This window comes from Aphis gossypii, unplaced genomic scaffold (assembly GCF_020184175.1).
Source record: "Aphis gossypii isolate Hap1 unplaced genomic scaffold, ASM2018417v2 Contig00284, whole genome shotgun sequence".
In the NCBI taxonomy this organism is placed as follows: Eukaryota; Metazoa; Arthropoda; class Insecta; order Hemiptera; family Aphididae; genus Aphis; species Aphis gossypii.
The window spans coordinates 96253-115827 of NW_026083054.1; the positions used below are offsets into that span (position 1 = coordinate 96253).

The following is a 19575-nucleotide window of genomic DNA, read 5'->3' on the forward strand; positions in this document are numbered from 1 at the left end:
TTCATTTTATGAACAAATTGTGAAAAATGTTCTAAAAGCTAAGAAAATCTCCAAAAAAGGCCTTAAAAATGCATTTAAGGTTAATTTTGACCAAAAATGCAAAATAAAAATTACTTTAAATTAATCAGCATCGCCCAAAACACATTTTATACTTACGATATAACGTTTTGAAACACTAGAAAAAAAGATGCATTTGCATTAAAATCCCAACCCTAATAATAAACTATAAATAATTAGGTATTAAATATAAGTAGGTAGGCCAATATTGATTCAGAACTTGATGGTTTTCATATTATTATTTTATATTATACATTAATTATACTTATTACATTATTCATATTATTCACATTATTCTTAGTACATTTTTATGATGAATTATTTAAAAAAAAAAAAAAACAATTAATACCTATAAGAAAAAGAAGTATAAATAATTATTATATAATATAATTATATATTATTTATTTGTAATCTGATGATGACTGTCGAAATTAATAACTACTAATAAAGTAATAAGTAATAACTAATATAAAAAGAAAATATGTTTATTGTTTGTTATTTTAGAATATGTAGGTATTATATTGTATAATAATTATATTTATACTTATTTTTCTTATAGGTATTAATTGTTTTTTTTTTAAATAGTTCATCATAATATATAGTACCTAATACATATTATATATATAGGCTATCAATTTTCGGCTCTTGGTCCTTTGTCCAATTACCGTATAAGATCACATGATCATAATACTCATGTTTACATATATATTCTTATTATTAATATTAGAAAAATGAAACGAACAGTACAAGCATCTGTTCTAAAGTTCTTAGAGAAGAAGCAAAAAACAGAAATAAATGAAAATACCCAAGTCAATGAACCTGAAGAAAAAGAAGTGTCAGATTCAACTATAATACAAAGAACTTCTTCTTCCTTAGATGTTCAAAAATTATTATACGTTAATGACGTAGGAGAATATTTACTAAATCCACCGATAAATGATGAGGAAAAGTTAAAAGTGCTTCAAGAGCCTTGGATACCTCTGTGTCATACAAGTTTCCAATTAGTGACAAGAGACATTTATCTTTTCAACGTCAGTGGATGCAGAAATATTCATGGCTTGTATATTAGGACGTCGCAAAAGGAGCTTTGTGTAAAATATGTGTATTGTTTAGATGTAATAAAGGTGGACGTGGTAGACAAGAACTTGGGTCTTTAGTGACTATGACATTTGTGAATTGGAAAAAAGCACTTTGTACGTTTGATCAGCACAGCAAAACAGAATATCACCAGTTTTCAGTTGAAAAAGCTCTAGGATTTTTGTCAGTAATGACAGGAAAAACTAGAGATATCAGAACATCTATTAATTTAGAAAATAAAAAAATAATCGAAGAAAATAGAAAAAAACTTATTGCTATTGTTGAAACGGTGATTTTATGTGGTCGTCAACAAATGCCTTTAAGAGGTAAAAATGAATCAGGTATTATAAGTCTCATAGAACCAGTACATAATGATGGAAATTTTCGTACACTTCTGCGCTACCGGGCCAGGGTTGGTGACCAGCAGCTAAAGGAACACCTTTTATCCCAAACTACAGATAGTCGAGCAATGTATACGTCACCCACTATACAAAATGAACTAATTGAGCTATGCGGAAATGTTATTCAGGAAAAACTTATTAAACGAATAAAAAATGCCGGTTTCTTTACAGTTCTTGCCGATGAAACTCAAGATGTATCTAGGCATGAGCAACTATCTTTATGTGTTCGATACCTAGACGATTCTGCTGAGAAAAAAGTAATTAGGGAAGATTTCTTATAATTTGTACATGTAAAAGATGTGACAGCTCAAGCCCTTGCTTCCACGATCATGCAGCGTCTCATGGCTTATGGTTTAGATCTTGAGATGCTTGTCGGCCAAGGTTATGACGGTGCTGCAGTAATGAGCGGTCGATTAAAATGAGTGCGAACGATAATTTCAGATAAATATACTAAGGCACAGTTTGTTCATTGTGCAGCTCATACACTAAATTTGGTATTGGCACACTCATGTGAAGTCAGCATGATCCGAAATTGTATTGGTACTGTTAAAAGTGTAATTAATTTCTTCAGACAATCCGCGCTACGTGATGGGTTACTTAAAGAAGCTGCTGAGTCAATTGGAGCCTCTCATTCTAATCTCATATCTCTTTGTGAAACTCGCTGGAGTGAAAAACACCTAGCAATAGAAAGATTTGCAGAAATGTATTCCATAGTTTTTGAAACACTACAAGTACTGCAAAATAGTAGTAGGGATTATGCATCACAAGCATATCAGCTACGACTTGCCATAGAGAGTTCACAATTTGTCATATCACTACTTATTATGCGAAAAGTTTTTAGCTACACATCGAATCTTAATAAAGTTCTTCAGACGATCAATATTGATTTAATTGAAACATGCAAATATGTGAATTCTATAAGAAAGACGTTCGAGGAGATTCAGAACGATGAGGAATATTTAAAAATTATAATAGACGCTAAAACACTCATGGGTACAGAATCAATACAAGCTCCTAGAGTTACAGCTAGGCAAACAGGGCGAAACAATATTCCAGCAGATACGGCTGAAATATATTATAAAAGGAATATTTTTTATCCTTTTCTTGACCATATGCAAAGTGAACTAGCAGCACGATTTTCTCAGCACCATGAGAGAATTGGAAGTCTCCGTCTATTATTACCTGCATTTATAAAAGATGAAAATAGAGCATTAAATAACCTAAAAGAAATGCAAGAGATGTATTTGCCTAATGAAAATATCGAAAATGTATTATCTGAATACCGGCTGTGGTGCATTAAATGGAAGGAGAACAACGAAGAGTTGACTGCCATTGAAACATTTGAGAAATGCAATAAACACTTTTTTCCTCTCATTCACAAACTTCTGAAAATTTTGGCAACTCTTCCAGTTTCAACATCAACTGCCGAACGTTCGTTTTCAACATTGAAGTGTATAAAAACTTATTTAAGAAATACAATAGGACAAGAGCGTCTAAATGGTCTTACACTTCTCAACATTTATAGGGATATCACTATTGAACCACTAGAAATTATGAACAGACTATCACATCGATTATCACAAATCACCAACACACCTATCACAAACAATTACATATTTTACAAGGAAACAAGCGAAATATTTTGAAAATAAAAGTCTGTAAAGAAAATACTAATTTAATAATTTTGTAGATGTTTCAGGTTTTTTCTGCTTAAACTTTTTTTAATAATAACAAATGCCTAAAATCGTTTGTTAATATATCGTTATTTTACTCGATTTCGTAATAATTTAAATTTCAGAAGCTCATAAAATGTTTTTTTATGGTGACTCTATAGTTTATGTTTTTGTTATTTGAACGAAAACTTATGGAAAACATTTTATTGAGTTATTTTATCTTAGGTTTAAAAACCATAATCATTTTTTTCAATTTTTAACTACAAAATTACTTTCACATTCTGACGATTTGACAGATTTCGTAAAAATTTTAACTTTAAACGCACGGTTATAAAAAATAATTGTGATTAACGCGCGATTTTTGATTTTTTTTAATTTGATAAGTACAATACTTATTAGAAACCTTGTACATGTATTTTAATATTTTTTTGTAAAGCCTAGATTTGTTTATCGACATTTCAATGAAAAATACTTAGAAAATTCGAAAATTTCATTTAAAAATTGTCAATACAAATAGCTTGAAGACAGTACAGGAGGGGCATAATGTACATTCATCATAATATATTTTACATGTTTTGGTTTACGATACACATACATATATACACCTAAAATCTATATGCATATATGTATGTATACTATATAATATATTATATGTACCTACAGTTGCATATTATTATGTTTATAAATAAATATGTAACAATCGTTACACTAATAAAAATAATTATTATTTAGAAACATAAAACATTGACCAAATATTTGAATTTGTATTTTCTGTATGTATAATTTTCTTTTCAAAATATTTCGCTTATTTTCAAGCTAAATCATCTGAAATGTTCGATTTTTTAATGAATATTAATCGATTTCAACACGTCTTTCACTTATTCAATGACGAGGTCCACTTAAAACTTACTATACAGCAGAACGAGTTCCTGGTTTAATTTTTATTTTAGATCACTTTAGATCTAATAAATAATACCTAAAATTAGTTTTCAATCGTTTTATTGATGAAAATATCGTTCAGTTGTGAATGATTTAACAATAGTTGGTTCCATTGTTTACACCTTTATTGTGCTTCTTCTTCTTCTTCAGCTTTTACTGTCCTTGAAGGACTTTCGCTGCCTCTGCTACTTTTCTCCAACTATCTCTGTCAACACTATCCTCTAAAGTCAATCCCTGGGCGCACTTGTCAATATCCTCCTTGACCCTGTCTATCCAGCGCTGTCTGGGGCGACCCCTAGGTCTTTTTCCATTGATTTTTTTTTCCAGAGCTTTCTTTAGGATACCATTTGACCTCCATACATGGCCTGCCCACTTAATTCGTTTGCTCATAAAGTACGCGTTGATATCAGGTTTTTGATAAATTTGTTGTACTTCCTTATTGGTTCTTCTTCTGTACACTTCATTTTCTAGTATAGGTCCATAAATCCATCTAAGAACTCTTCTTTCGAAGCAAGCCATTTTTTCCTCATCTCCTTTAGTAGTCGACCATGTTTCACATGCAAATCTTAGAACTGGCCGTAGGAAACTTAAGTACAGGCGTTCCTTTGATCGTCTAGAGAGGAACTTTGACTTGAACAATTTTTCAAAGCGTAATAACCCTTATTAGCGGCTGATATCCTAATTTTAATTTCATTATGCATGTTATTGTATTGATTTATGTTTGCCCCAAGATATTTGAAGTTTTCCACTTGTTGGAAGGTATAATTTTCTACTACTAGGTCCGAGATATCACTTGTTCCCCTAGTCATGACTAAATATTTGGTTTTATCCTTTAACTTTATTGTGCTTACTTAGTTAATTTAGAGGCATATTTTTAACTTCGATGGGACGTATCAGATTAAAAAAATTAGTTGTCTTATGTACTATTATTTGCAATAGTATTGTAAATTGTATTACTAAAGCAGCTTTAGTAAAGCTGATGAAATCTGGTCGTTTTCGTTCATTTAGACCAATAAGCGAAATAAAAAATAGATACTTCCAGGAATCGAATTTTATTTTTAAAGAATATTTTAAATACTTTGCTTCTTGCTTAGGTTTTGTAGGAAATGAGTTTTAATTTTTTTTTTTTTTTAGCATCAAAAGAGTGAAAGTGCATTTTGGAAAACAAAGAAAATTCATTTGGTTTTATACTTATAAAATAATCAATAATTCGAAAATCCCTTTCTTACAAAATCTAGAAAAGAGACTATGGAATTATATTATGTTTTCAAAATCGGGCTTTGAGAACCGAGAGTATTTTTCTTTTGCTTTTTTGAACTTTTATAACCACAGGAGTTGAAACTTTTGTTATCACACACTCAAGTACACAGAATAAGATACCACCTGGACAAAATTATAGTCAAATAAATAAGTATATTATATTTTGCTATTTAGGTATACCTAAATTATTTTACATAATTAACATTTACCTAACGGATTGTACATTTATCCATTCATCCGTGGTCGTTATCTCGCTGCGTACATTATATGGATTCAGTGGCGTACTATCGTGCGGGAAAAGGGGGGTAAAAACTCTCCTGACATTTTTGGATGAATTAAATTATTATGAGAAAACTAAAATTTGTGGTAAGTACCTACTTGTAATTAATCGTATTGTACTTAAGTATATAGATATAACAAAGTCTCCAACATTTGTAATATTGTTCCATGGAATTCTGATATAATTTATAAATATAAATATTTATATTTATAAATAGTACAGCTTATATTATATTCTTATTTAGATACCTACGGAAATATGAGTATTTCCACAAAGATATTGTAGATATAAACGGTGTAATTTTACTAATTAATATGACAATCTTCTATTGTCGTCTTTACGTATTTTAATTTATACGATTAAACATAGTCCTAGTGTATTCTATAATTGTTATCGTCGTTTTCATGTATTACTAATGCAGTACATGTTATTTTATCTACCATTGAACCATTATTAAACTTGGTGACAAACGAAACTACAAGTAGGTGGGTTAAATTATCTATTCATAAATTAATGCTATTATAACCAGTGGCGTATATAGCAATTAATTTCGGAGGGGGTTAAAATAAATTTATGATAATATTATATTATGTAATAGTATAACAATCAAAACCAATGCCCATACCAACCATACATTTCAGCGAGGGTTTGAACCCCTAACCCCCTCTTATATACGCCACTGTTTTAAACTTTATTAGTTAATACCTATAATATTATTCTAATAATTTAAATCATTTAATTATATGTGTACAAAACGAATTATTGTGTATTTATATTAAAAAATTTAAAATCAACTAAATGTTTTGCTTATTTAAGTTTTCATAGAGTATACCAATCAAAAGTGATAAGGCAGTTGATACTTTTTCGGAGAATAACTAAAATTAGAAAATTAATGTTAAAAAAAAAATACATTGAAGTTATTATTACATGAATTATTACTATGTAATACATATTATTATTTTTATTATATTATTTAACATTTTTTTATACGTATATGGCTAAGTAGTAAGCAAGGTTATTTGAGACTTAAATACCCATTTTATAATATGAGATGTCAACTAAAAATAATATCACGAATAAAAATTAGTCAACTATTAAAATGAATATGTTTTGTTATATTCAGGTGTGTTATGGGCTATGAGATATCTATAAGATATCTACGAGATATCACGGCTAAGTTAGTATGACCATGCCTCGTGTCAAGGGTAATGCGGATGCTACTATGACCATAGTAAGGATAGTAAGCGCACCAATAATTACAGTGCACCAATGATGCCTTTGAGATGTTATTGCACATTCTCAAATTCGTGTCCGAATTTGCAACAACAACAACAAGGACACCTGGTTTTACCCAGAAGGCGACCACACGACGTAAACAAGAGACGCACCACAATATATAAGGGAGCCCGAAGACCAGCAACGGCAGATGTACCAAAGCTATCAACAACTGAGCACTTTCACGTCACTCAGCCACTTATTTATGTTACATGTATTTGTTATATGCAATAAAACATATTACGTTATTAAGTTTAACTTTCATTCAAATTAACCATTTGGATTCAAATCTGATACTGGCACGCAACAGGTGTCACGTCATCCAATAATCAATATGTTAATTTAAAAAAATCAAATCCCCCTCAATGTTCAGGTCTAAGTACACCACTGTAGTACTGAACGGGTTATTAGTTAAGAGTTAAATTTTAATGGGTTGTGGACCTTCCACTAGTTCCACTAAGTACCTAGTTAACACGTTGATAGCGTACTGACGCCAATTGGCGTCATGAGTATCAATCAGCAACGCATTTGACGTCAAATGGCGTCCACAATATCCACAATATATTAAAAGTAAATGGTTTATTACTCGTTACGCGTTGCTTAATGTGGTTTTTTTATTATTTAGCGTGATTAAACGCATGTTTTAAAATATGTATTCGTACGCCGTTTGGATGTATGACCATATAGGAGTAGTTTCTTTGTTATTTTTAGAATACTATTGTTTTTTAGTTTAATCGATATTATTGGACATATCTTTATCTGTTTATTTTTTTATGCATATCCCGACACAATTACAAATAATCTTATTATTGATAGACGATATTATAATAAAACTAGACTTTATTGACAGTGTATAAATATTATTATTTTCGATTTATTTATCGTCAGTGGTGGACGTTAGCTGCTACTCTGGTAAGTTATTTCTTATATTTCGCTATACGATATGACAAATACAAAGTTTGAAATTGATATTTTTCTTTGGTAGGTATTATATTGTTAATTATCATGGATAGTAGTGTTGGCCAACGATATCGATATTTCGATACGATATCGATATCGTGACTTATTTTTGGGTTTTTCGATATCGATATCGAATTAAATATTATCGATATAAAGCGATATTGTTAAAATCAAATTATTATTATTAATCTGATTTATGATTTTTATTATCTAATAGCTATTAGCTATTAGATTCCAAGTGGTATCATAAATATTTATCTTAACTGTTAGAGCATTACTAATAGTAATTTACTATTTATTTTTATCTGTATTTGGTGCCAGTCGGTAGATAATTCCTACAATTCAATTTAGTTCCGATTATTCGTTCGTATTTGTGCATTGCGCGTTTATATTGTATCGTAGACGAAAAACGTAAATTTTATAAAATGAACGAAAACTTTAAATAATCCCACTGGCTGGAGCTAGAAGTAAAATTTGGCAACATTTTGGTTTTCGAGCTGATGTAAACGGAATTATTTTTAAATAAAAAACAAGTAGTTGTAAAAATTGTAAAATTTCTGTTGGATATAGTGGCAATACGACCAATTTAAATTCACATTTACAAGTATGTACTAATGTAAATGTAAATCCAAGTTCTTCAAAATCAAAAACTATGTTTCGTATTTCAAAGACAACAATTCAAAATTATCATTCAAAAGTAAACGTAGTAAGGAATTAACAAAAGGATTAGTAAATTTGTTGTGAAAGATTTGAGACCATTAGTATTGTACATGGAACTGGTTTTCTTGAATTCATGCAAATAGCTGTCCCTGAGTATGTTGTTCCAAGTAAACAAACCATTACGAGATTGGTTGATACGACTGCCCGAAACGAAAGGAATAATTTCAGAACCTTTCTGGAAAATATTCCGCATGTTTCTTTAACCTTAGACTTTTGGACCTCAGCATCAAATCATAGTTATCTAGGCGTGACATGTCACTATTTACAAGATTGGTGTTTACGTACTCGAGTACTAGAAACGGTGGAAGTTCCTGAATCACACACATCAGTAAATATCGTAAACAATTTAAAATATATTCTTAAACACTGGAATATGAGAATAAAGTTTGTGCTTTTGTATGCGACAATGCGGCAAATATGGTACGAGCTATTAATGACATGGGTCAATCAAATTTGGTTAGATGCGCTGCTCATTCAATTCAGCTATCAGTCAATGCAGGTCTCCGACATAATGAAGTAAATGAATTAATGAATAAATTAAGAAAAATTGTTGGCTATTTTAACCGGAGTTCAACTGCTCAAAAAGAACTTGAAGACGAACAGGAAAAATTCGGTGAAAAAAAAAGTAAACTTGTTCAAGATTGTGTAACACGGTGGAACTCAACATTTGATATGATACAAAGTATCCTTAAACACAAAAATTCCGTTAATTCGGTAATTTCTAAAAACAAAAAAATTAACAAATGGTTCGTAGCTTCTGGTGATTTTAAAAATATGAAAGATTTAATAGACGTTTTAGAACCCTTTAAAGTTGTTACTGAAACACTAGGCGGAGAAAACTATACTACTGCATCAATAGTACATAGATTAATCAAAAGCTTATTAAATAATGTACAAGTTCATACCTCAGATTCAAACTTCATAACAGAAGTCAAAACACTCATATCAAATGACCTCAAAAAAAGAAAAGAATTGATGGGTTTAGTTGAGTCTAAAGCATCGGCATTAGATCCCAGGTATCGAAATTTGAAATTTCTGTCTACTGAACAAAAACAAATAGTCTGGAAAGAATTAGAAATTGAACTGAAGAAAATGGTACCCGAGCACGTCGAAAAAGAAAATGAATTTTATATACCCTCAGAATCGGAAATGGAATCTGAAGAAGAAGACTCTCCTCCTCCAAAAAAATTTCGATCCTTAATGGTTGACAGTGATGATGACGATGAAGAAGATGATAAAACGTTAAATCCAATTATTCCAAATTCTCCAATCGATCAACTTGAGGCGTACAAAAATTTAAAAACGAAAATTCCTTACGATCAAAATCCTCTTATCTGGTGGAAAGAAAATGAAATTGTCTATCCAATTGTGTCATTGTTAGCCAAGAAGTACCTAAGTGTTGTTGCAACTAGTGTTCCCTGTGAACGCTTATTTAGTGAAGCTGGACAGGTCATTTCACAAAAAAGAAACAGGCTATCACCGGATAGAGTCAATCAACTTCTATTTTTAAACTCATTTTTCAAATCTGAAGAAATGGCAGAAAGCTTAATGGTAAGACAATAGCCTAAAATAATAATAATAATATATTACTGTTTATAAAATTATAAAATTATTTATTTAAAAGATTTTAAAATACCACTCAATAAATATCATAACTTCATTTATGTTTTAGGAAAAGAACTAGATGAAATTGAAAAAAATTATGAAATTGGAGAAAATAAATAAACAACATTATTACGATATATCGCAAAACGCAAAATCGCAAATCGCGTTCAGTGGGGCCGTACCTTTAGTAATTAACTAGTGTTTACTATTTAATATTTATTATTTATATTTAAAATATATTCATTAATTAAATTTAGTTTAATAGTAATAGTTATTACTTATTATATTTTAATAATTATTTGATATTTTTATTTTTTATTCTGTAATTTTAGTAAGTAAATAAGTAATTAATAAAACAAACAATAAAAATCTGTAATTATGAATTCATTTAATATTACCTATAAAAGTTAAAAGTATAATAATAAATAATAATATAAAATGTAAATATTTTAGTATTGTACATCGATATATCGAAAATATCAATATATCGCGATACGATATCGAGAAAAACTAAACGATATCGATATTAAAAATTATATCGTTGGCTAATGGATAGAGATCAGGCTGGTCCGTCACGACCTAAAAGGGCGTGTGTTGGTAAATTCCCCAATGAACGTGAAATTCAGCTGCTTTTAGACTCCGACGAAGAAGACAATCTTTTTGATTTTGACGATTCTGGTAGCGAATGTAGTGTAGGGATTTTATGTGACGAAAACTCATCTGAAAGCGAAGATGAAGTTGAAGTGCCTAATAGTTTCGATGATGTTTCTAATTATGTTACTCGACCCCCTCAAATTGTTTGGCAAGATAATCCAAATTTTCAACAATTTCCATTTACTAAACAAAAACAACTTCTTGTACCTATACCAGGAGAAGGAAATCCGTATGATTTTTTTAGATTTCTTTTGGACGACACATTTTTGAATTTATTGGTGAACGAAACTAACAAATATGCCGAGTATGAATTTCTTAGACTTGCTGCGAACCCAAGAAGTCGTATATCACTTTGGAAACCAGTTACTCCTGAAGAAATGTTGACATTTATAGGTCTCACTATCCATATGGGAACAATACAATTAAACCGAATAAATGACTATTGGAAAAAACATCATCTTTTTAATTTCACTTGTTTTTCAAACTATATGGGTAGGGATCGTTATTTACTTATTATGCGAAATCTACATTTTTCTGATAACTCTGTAGATTCAAATGATTCTGATAGACTTTTTAAATAAAGACCTTTGATTGATTACTTCAATAACAAAATGAATAATGTGTATTACCCCGGTAAAAAGCTCTCATTAGACGAATCAATGGTACTATGGCGAGGACGTCTTTTATTCAGGCAGTTTATTCAGAATAAACGTCATAAGTACGGTATAAAATTATACATGCTTACTGAGCTTAATGGTATTATAATTAAATTTGCAGTATATACTGGGCTTCTGATGATTTGGGTGGAAAAGGGCATGCGGCAAATGTTGTTTACACCTGATGGACGAAAAAATTAAACACAGGTCACTCAATTTTCATGGACAATTTTTATAATAGTTATGATTTGGCTCAAAAATTGCTCGAAAAAATACCTATTGTACCGGCACATTGAGGGCGAATAGACTAAATACTCCAAAGGACGTAGTAACTGCTAAACTCAAAGTTGGAGAAACAGTTTCAAAATATTCAAACAATGTTATGATAGGAAAGTGGAAAGACAAAAGGGAGGTGACGTACATCTCATCTGAGTTTGAAAATGATATGGTGCCAACGACTAATCGTAAGGGTAGAGAAACTCTTAAACCATTACCTATTAAACAATACAACAAGTTTATGAGTGGTATCGACAGACAGGACCAGATGAATAGTTATTACCCTTTTACAAGAAAAACGATCAGGTGGTACAAAAAGCTAGGCATACATATTATACAAATGCTACTCTTGAACTCGTATAATTTGTATAATCAATATAATATCGGTACAACATTAAGTTTATATGATTTTCGCATAATTGTTCTAAGTAAAATATTACCTAAGCCGGAAAAACCTTCGAAATCGTTGAGCATCGAAAAACATATACCATCTACGCATGGAATGGGTGGAAATGGGAGAAATTTGCGAAAAAGATGTCAGCTGTGCTACAAAAACGGTATTAGAAAAGATAGTACATACTACTGCGACGTTTGCCCTACAAAACCAAGTTTGTGTATTACAACATGTTTTCAAAAATTTCATACAGAATAAATTGCATTTTTTTTTAAATTTTAAATTTTTACATACCTGTATAAGTAATTAATAATAATTAATACTATTCATATTTTTTTATATCGTTTCACACACAATAATTTTTTTTTTTTTAATTTTTAATTTTCAGATAATAAAAATCAATTTTATTAATGGTTTTGTAATACTTGTATATTGTTTATTTAATTATATATATATACTTCCTTGAATTTCTAAAAAAAAATCAACGAAAATAACTAAGACGCCAATTGGCGTCCATGCGCACTGTTGAAAAAAAAATTCAGTGGCGCTAACGACGCCAATTGGCGTCATGAAAGTTCAAAAGCTCAAAGTTGAAAAAAAGGTTAATATGTATTATTGAACACATTTAAAAACTTTTTTCTTAGTACCAAAATTAAATTTGATGAAAAAAGTAACGTACGCACTGGGCGGGAAATGCAAAAAGACATAGCATTATTATCGATTTTAAAAATAATACAGGTATTACCTGTAATACCTTACATAGATATTCTTTACTCTATGGGTATTACCCATGTTTTATGTCCGAATGTACCTTTAAAAATATGAAATATCAAACATTATTTATTTATACTAAGTCTATGGTTTGTCCCATACGGATATTCATACATTCGTACTTTCATAGACGCGTTAGACAGCCATACCCGCTACAGTTTGTACCTGGACTTGGCTTTGGTCAGTTACACACTAGCATCCAACTAAATTTTGTTTGGTGCTTAAACTTTTCAGTTTCCTATTTTACGTAAGTCATATTATTGTGCATCGATGTTTGTGATTTTAAAACTTAAAATTCTGGACAGTAGATACGTTTAATATAAATATGAAACTTTGTTTTAAATTCAAATAACATATTATACATATAGTAGGCAGTCAGAATAAAAACTGTTAAAATTATTTGTGATACGCATTTACTTATACAAATCCAAGAAAAACCTTGTAAACTAACTAAAATATTAATATTAGCAGTTATCTGTATAAAACAACAGTTACAATATAGAAGACACCGAACTAACAAATTATTTAATACAATAATTGTATTGAGGTACGTATAATTACTTAGTTTATTTTTTAAGTGCTTAAGATTTTTGGTACCTATATGGGTAATAATATAAATTATAATATATAACTATTACTCTACTCAACTATCCTACCCAAAAACTACTATATTTTATGTTGGGCTAAAAAGCATAGACAAATGAAAATTATTGATGAGAATATCAGCATAATAATATTAATTTGTCTCTGAATCACACAAGTTTACCACATAGGTTTTCACCTATAACGGACCTCTTTATATCAACTTTGAAAAATAATTTTTTAAATTTTAAATAGATATTTAATTGTTTTTAGACTGTAATTGAATCAAACAAATCAATATACTTAAACTCAAAAATATTATTTTTTAATGGGTGATTTTTCTCTAATATACTTACCAAACTTCATGTTTTTTAATTCATTAAAATTCAACTTCATCCATGATACAATAAATACTTAAGTACCTTTTAAAGGTGATGGAATATATTATTAATTTATATTAACTATATATTACCCATGTTCTATTTATAATATTTACTAATAAAATTCTTATTAGTATAAAATATTATTCAAAATGTAGGCACACAGGTACTCATTTTACTTTACATTGAGAATATATTAAAAAATGTATACTTCCATAGGTTATTTAAATCCTGTGATGTATTTGAAAATGAAACAATCTTGGCCAAATTGTGTATAATTTGACAATCTGCAATAAAACCACAATAAGGATTCTATGATGAAACCATCTTCACTTAAGCTATTAATCATCATTTCACATAAAACCATACTTCTATGTATAGTATTTCTATACCTTTGAGCTTGTATAGTATTTAAAATTCTGTATTAAGACAGTATTGCGAGATACTCAGTTACGGGAACATGACTGTGGACGTGAACATATGACTGACCGAATAATAGCTGTAAATATTTAATAAGTAAGTACTAACAAGAAATTTGAAGATATCTTCGATCAACTACCCACATGGATATCAATCTACATTTAACATTTTAACTATTCAGTATATTATTATAATTTATAAGATATTTTATAAGTAGTACAATTGATTTTAAAGTAGACTATTTTAAAATTAATGGTAGTACTAACAATAAATTAACTTTTAGAAAAAAATTTAAATTAAAATAAAGTTTTAATATTACTAATCTTTGCCGGGTTATTATAGTTCAAGATAATTACTAACATAGTTGTAAACCATATAATCATGCATTCAGGTATTAATAATTGACATTATAAAAATATATAATTCTAATAGTGAACAGTTACATATAAATGATTAACACATTGTAACATAGGTACTGTAGAGTAGGTAGATCAAGTGTATTACATAGGTATGGTATGCTTTTATTTTTAAGGAAGTAGATATCTAGTGATTAATTAAAACACTCGCAAGACATTATCAACTTTAGTATTTAAATATTTTTTAATCTTGATTTAAGTGTAATATCAGCTCATATTTGTGTGCATATTATGTAAATATTGGTTTAAATGAACCACAGTTATCTTATACCTAGAATTTTGTAACTCGCTAGGAATGAAGGTTCTGATTCGTATATTTACCCTACATATAACACAAATAATTGAAAACAATTTAATTAATTTTTTAGGAACTTTTATAATTGCAATTTCTTTGAAGTTTACAAAGAAATTACAAGTCTAGGACATGTAATTTAAAAGACACATTTGTTTGGATTTTTTTTTGATGTAGTTACCTATTAGTTTACAATTATTATAATTTAACGTATATTTAAAATTAAAATTAGTTTTTAAGTGAATATTTTTGTTACCAAATGCGTATAGCAAAGTCATATTCAAGGTTACATATTGGACACTTTTGTGTTTGCAATTGCGACAAACAATCAACACATAGAACTCTATGCCCACAAGGAACAAGTGCATGCGACCTTGGGGCCACTCTGCAGACCACACAAATATTCTCTTCATCTTGTCCTTGTGGGTAAAGTTCTAAAAGATTTTCCGGTACTTGCACAAATGGAATTTCTACTTCATCGTTGGAATCATTATGAAAGTCCTGCCATATATTCATTTCTGCGTCCTCTGGGATAATAAAATCTGGGTCGTCTTCATCTAGAAATTATACATTATAATAAATAATAATTGCATTTTAATTCAAGAATCATTAAAAGTAGATAGGTATGTAATAATATTGTAATTAGTATCATATAATTATAATAATAAAAGATGTATGTGATAATTAGATAAAAAAATATGTTTTATACTTATATTCCATAGGTATTATCTTCAACAATGTTGACAATACAACCAGCTTCTGCAACAACAAGGGGTGGTGGATCTACTATGTCATCTATGAGAGGGACATTGACCTTAGCAGCCTGCAATGGGACATGTAAAGGCATATTCCCTAGTTCCTGCTCTTCATCGGAACCTAGTATTATTATAATAATTTATATATTTATTGTTATACAAATTAATAAATTATTATTATTATAAAGAAAAGTAAGTATATAATATTGATAGACTTTGTTAAATAATAAGTATTCTATAATAGAGTTGTAGGTAAAACTTTTTGCTGCCCTAAGAATTATTAAAAGGTCTTGTACACATACTTTGAATTTCATCTCTCCAATTTAGCTCTCTTTCCAAATATCCATCGGTAGTATGAGAGCACTATATTAAAAATTCTTGCACTGAAATTGCTCCAGTGGCTAATAAAGCAGAGGAATTTTAGATTCTTATAGAATTCAATATGAATTTGGTTTTAATTCCTCTGGTTGTTTGCAATCATCCAGCCAATTGCTGAACAACAATATGTTGTTTCAACACAATATTGTTTAGGTGTTCTATAGCCAATAAGTTATTTTTAAATAATTATTATGATAACCTTTTTCATGGTCGGTCTTAAGGAACTATGCGCCCTGGGCAAGGAAAATTAATGCCCCTTCTTGTGTAGCGGTTCTCAAATTTCCCAAATTTGTACGTACCACCTGACCATTTTTTTGCTTTTTTTGCTTACTAATAACAATGTATATGCTTATGTTTTTTATGAAGTGAAATTCGGAAATTCACAGACCAATTAATACCTGAACTCTGAAGGTGCCCTGGGCGATCGCCCAGCTCCACCCACCCCCTTTTTTTTTTTTTTTTTGTGGCATCGCAACATGGAGACCGAACTGTTTGCACATTACTTGGTCCACCCCTAAGACCGGCCCTGAGTCCTTTTTAATTAAAAACTTAACCTATACCTACTGTTCTTAAACTACAATAAAGAAAAATAGTATTTGCAATAAATAAGTATTATAATACTTAGTCAGCATATAAGTGAATAGTAATATTTATAAAGTATTAGTGAAATTATTTTAACTTAAACATTTTAAATATTCTATTTATAAATATTGTATGTATTAACTTAAATGGACATTGTGTTGTATAATATTATTATATTTAATAGATTCAAAAAATGTTATGTATAGAAATTCAATTATTCAAATAATAATTTTTTATCTTGTAGTATTATAGTAAATTATAAAAGTTATTTATATTATTAAGTATCACATTAAATAAACTACTTTTGAATGTTTAGTACTTTAAAATATAAATAAAAATTGTTAAAAATTTGAAGATTACATTAAATTTTAATAAGTACTTAAATGTTTTTAAATATTAAAAATAAATCATTTCGTTTATTGACATTTTCAGAGGGGCTAGTTTTTATTATTTTAAACTAGTTAATTAAATATGATATTAGGTATAATAAAAACTGTTTTTAATGACTCACCTAGAATTTTCCATAAGTTTGGATGCATCACTTGAAACGTTTGTTTCAAGGATGAATGGAAACTCTCAATACTATTGTTTGTACGGCGTGGTTGGTCGTAAACCGAAAAACATTCGGGACCCTTTCTTGTGATCCAAAAGCTATTTTAATTTCAATATTTTATATTTGAACAACAGGTACAATATTTTTAATTATTTTTATATTTTACCTTGAAAAGTAAGTAAAAAATCTAGGCATCTGCACATGGTTGGCTTAGGCATATTTTTTACTTCTTGATAGCCTCTCTCTATTTATTGATGTGGTAATAGGGCTAAGGCTGCCATCATTTTTAAGCACATTTTTGCTTGAATATTATTTTTTACATATGCTGTGTAGCCCAATTTTTTTATTTTCCTCTGTAAGCTCTAAAATGTTTTGTACAGTTTTTAATTAATATGTGAATTGAAATGAAACCTAACTCAATCATGGGGAGAAGTAAAAACTTTATTTTTTTTACTTAATGCACTAAATTATATGCTTTTCAGGTTTAATTTCAAGCTGATGAAGAGGTCTACGGTTATTATTTTTTAATATATTCAGATGATTCATTAGTTCTACCCAAATTCTTCCTACGTTATCCGTATAATACTATTAAAGAAAGTAAATTTAATTATCTAAAAGTATTGTATTTAAGTTCCTTTATTAACTAAAATTATTAGGAATATAGAGGGCCTATAAAAAGCCAAATATATTGTATGTTCCTAAAATTTGTGTTTGACTTAGTTGCCCAACAAGTTTTTATAAATCTTGAATTAACTAAATTATTATTTTTAAATATATTATGGTACAGAAGTAAACAGTACCTATGTAACATATTTAAAAATATGAGTTAATTAATTTTAGTTATTTCAAACCTGCACAAAATGGAACCAGCAGGACAATATTGTTGCTTCAGGATAGGTCTGTTGAAACGCGTTATGAAGTCCAGTTTCAAAGTCTATCATTACTGATGTGGGCCTTATATTTGGGAATTTTGTTTTAAATTGCCCAAGCACTTTTCGGTATGCAACCTCAGTTTTAGTTTCCATCAATATAAAACAAATTGGGATGGACTAAAGTAAAACAACCAAGATCAATTAAATTAGTATATCAATATAATATTAAGAATAAAAACTGATTGTTCTCACATGGTTTTGCAGAATTAAGTGGATAATAAACAGCTGACGTCAATGTGGCATAGATGGCACTACTTTGAATGTCCCATCTGCATGTAATTCTGTTGCACCTTGATTGACAACTGAATCAATTAATTGTTGACAAGCGAATATGACACTAAAATTGCCATTACCATCTACAATCCATTCTTGGTAAAATGGTTGATGATTACACTGATATCTATTGACCATATTCACCAAACAGAACAGTAAGTATCAATTTAATTTAATTTAATTTAAATATTTAGACCTAACCTGTTCATATTCAGGTCTAAATATTCTCCCAATTCTCTTAACGTTTGCGCATCAAAGATACGGCAGTTGGCCAAGAGTACAGCATAGCTGCATGTGGATTTCTATAAAGTTTTATCATTGTATTTAATTAATTTATAATGATAAATCGAATCTATCGAATCGTGTTAAAAGTATGGATTTTAATTATTAAACATTTTACCTTACGGATTCCTCGTCATAAATTAATTTTAATGGATCAGTTTCTAATTTAGCTCTGTCCAACAAAATGTTTCTAAACATTTTTTTTGTCTCATTAGAACTAAAATTGTTGTCATTAGCATTATGGGTATGAGCTTTTTTAGGTATGATTGTACCATCTGCTAGTTTTATTGCTGTACCTTTACAATAAGTATTTGGAGTGGCGCATAAGTAATAACTGAAAATTATAATGTTATTAATAATTACATACAATTAAGTACCTAAGTAGAAGAAACCATTTATTTTATATCTTACCGTTTACCATCTTTAGTAGTCTTGGTACATTTGTAATGAAATCCCTCATGATTCATTTTCAAAATTTATTAAATCAATGTTAATAAAATCAATGTAAAAAAACTATTCAACACTTAAATAGAAACTAGGTAGAAAGAACTTAAATATTTTTAAATATACTGATATTCTTTGTGACAAATTATTTTAACATTAAAAACCAATAAAAAAGTAAAAAGCACAATTTAAAATTATTAAGTGAAACAAAGATCAGTATATTATATTGATGATCAACTCAAATAAAATGTGCAATAATGATTTTTTTTTTTTTAATTTTAGGTTATT

At 29.1% G+C, this 19575-nt stretch overlaps 2 protein-coding genes, 1 long non-coding RNA gene and 1 pseudogene across 3 annotated transcripts; 2 read left to right on the plus strand and 2 right to left on the minus strand.

The window, feature by feature from the left end:
- Nucleotides 1–1864: 1864 nt before the first annotated feature.
- LOC126553633 (uncharacterized) lies at nt 1865–3649 on the plus strand. The gene is made up of 3 exons (XM_050208776.1): nt 1865–1916; nt 2013–2987; nt 3645–3649. Exons 1-3 carry the CDS (start codon nt 1865–1867, stop codon nt 3647–3649), a joined length of 1032 nt encoding a protein of 343 aa, XP_050064733.1.
- A 5410-nt stretch (nt 3650–9059) lies between these two features.
- Nucleotides 9060–10205, plus strand: LOC126553634 (zinc finger BED domain-containing protein 4-like). The gene has a single exon (XM_050208777.1). It carries the CDS (start codon nt 9060–9062, stop codon nt 10203–10205), a length of 1146 nt encoding a protein of 381 aa, XP_050064734.1.
- Nucleotides 10206–14159: 3954 nt separating this feature from the next.
- LOC126553640 (uncharacterized) lies at nt 14160–15641 on the minus strand. Its single transcript, XR_007606566.1, has 3 exons — nt 15345–15641; nt 14330–14459; nt 14160–14247 (listed from the first exon to the last, which is right to left on the minus strand). It is a non-coding gene; the product is annotated as an uncharacterized LOC126553640 (long non-coding RNA).
- Nucleotides 15642–15797: 156 nt separating this feature from the next.
- On the minus strand, nt 15798–18709 carry LOC126553635 (uncharacterized; annotated as a pseudogene).
- Between the last annotated feature and the right edge of the window lie 866 nt (nt 18710–19575).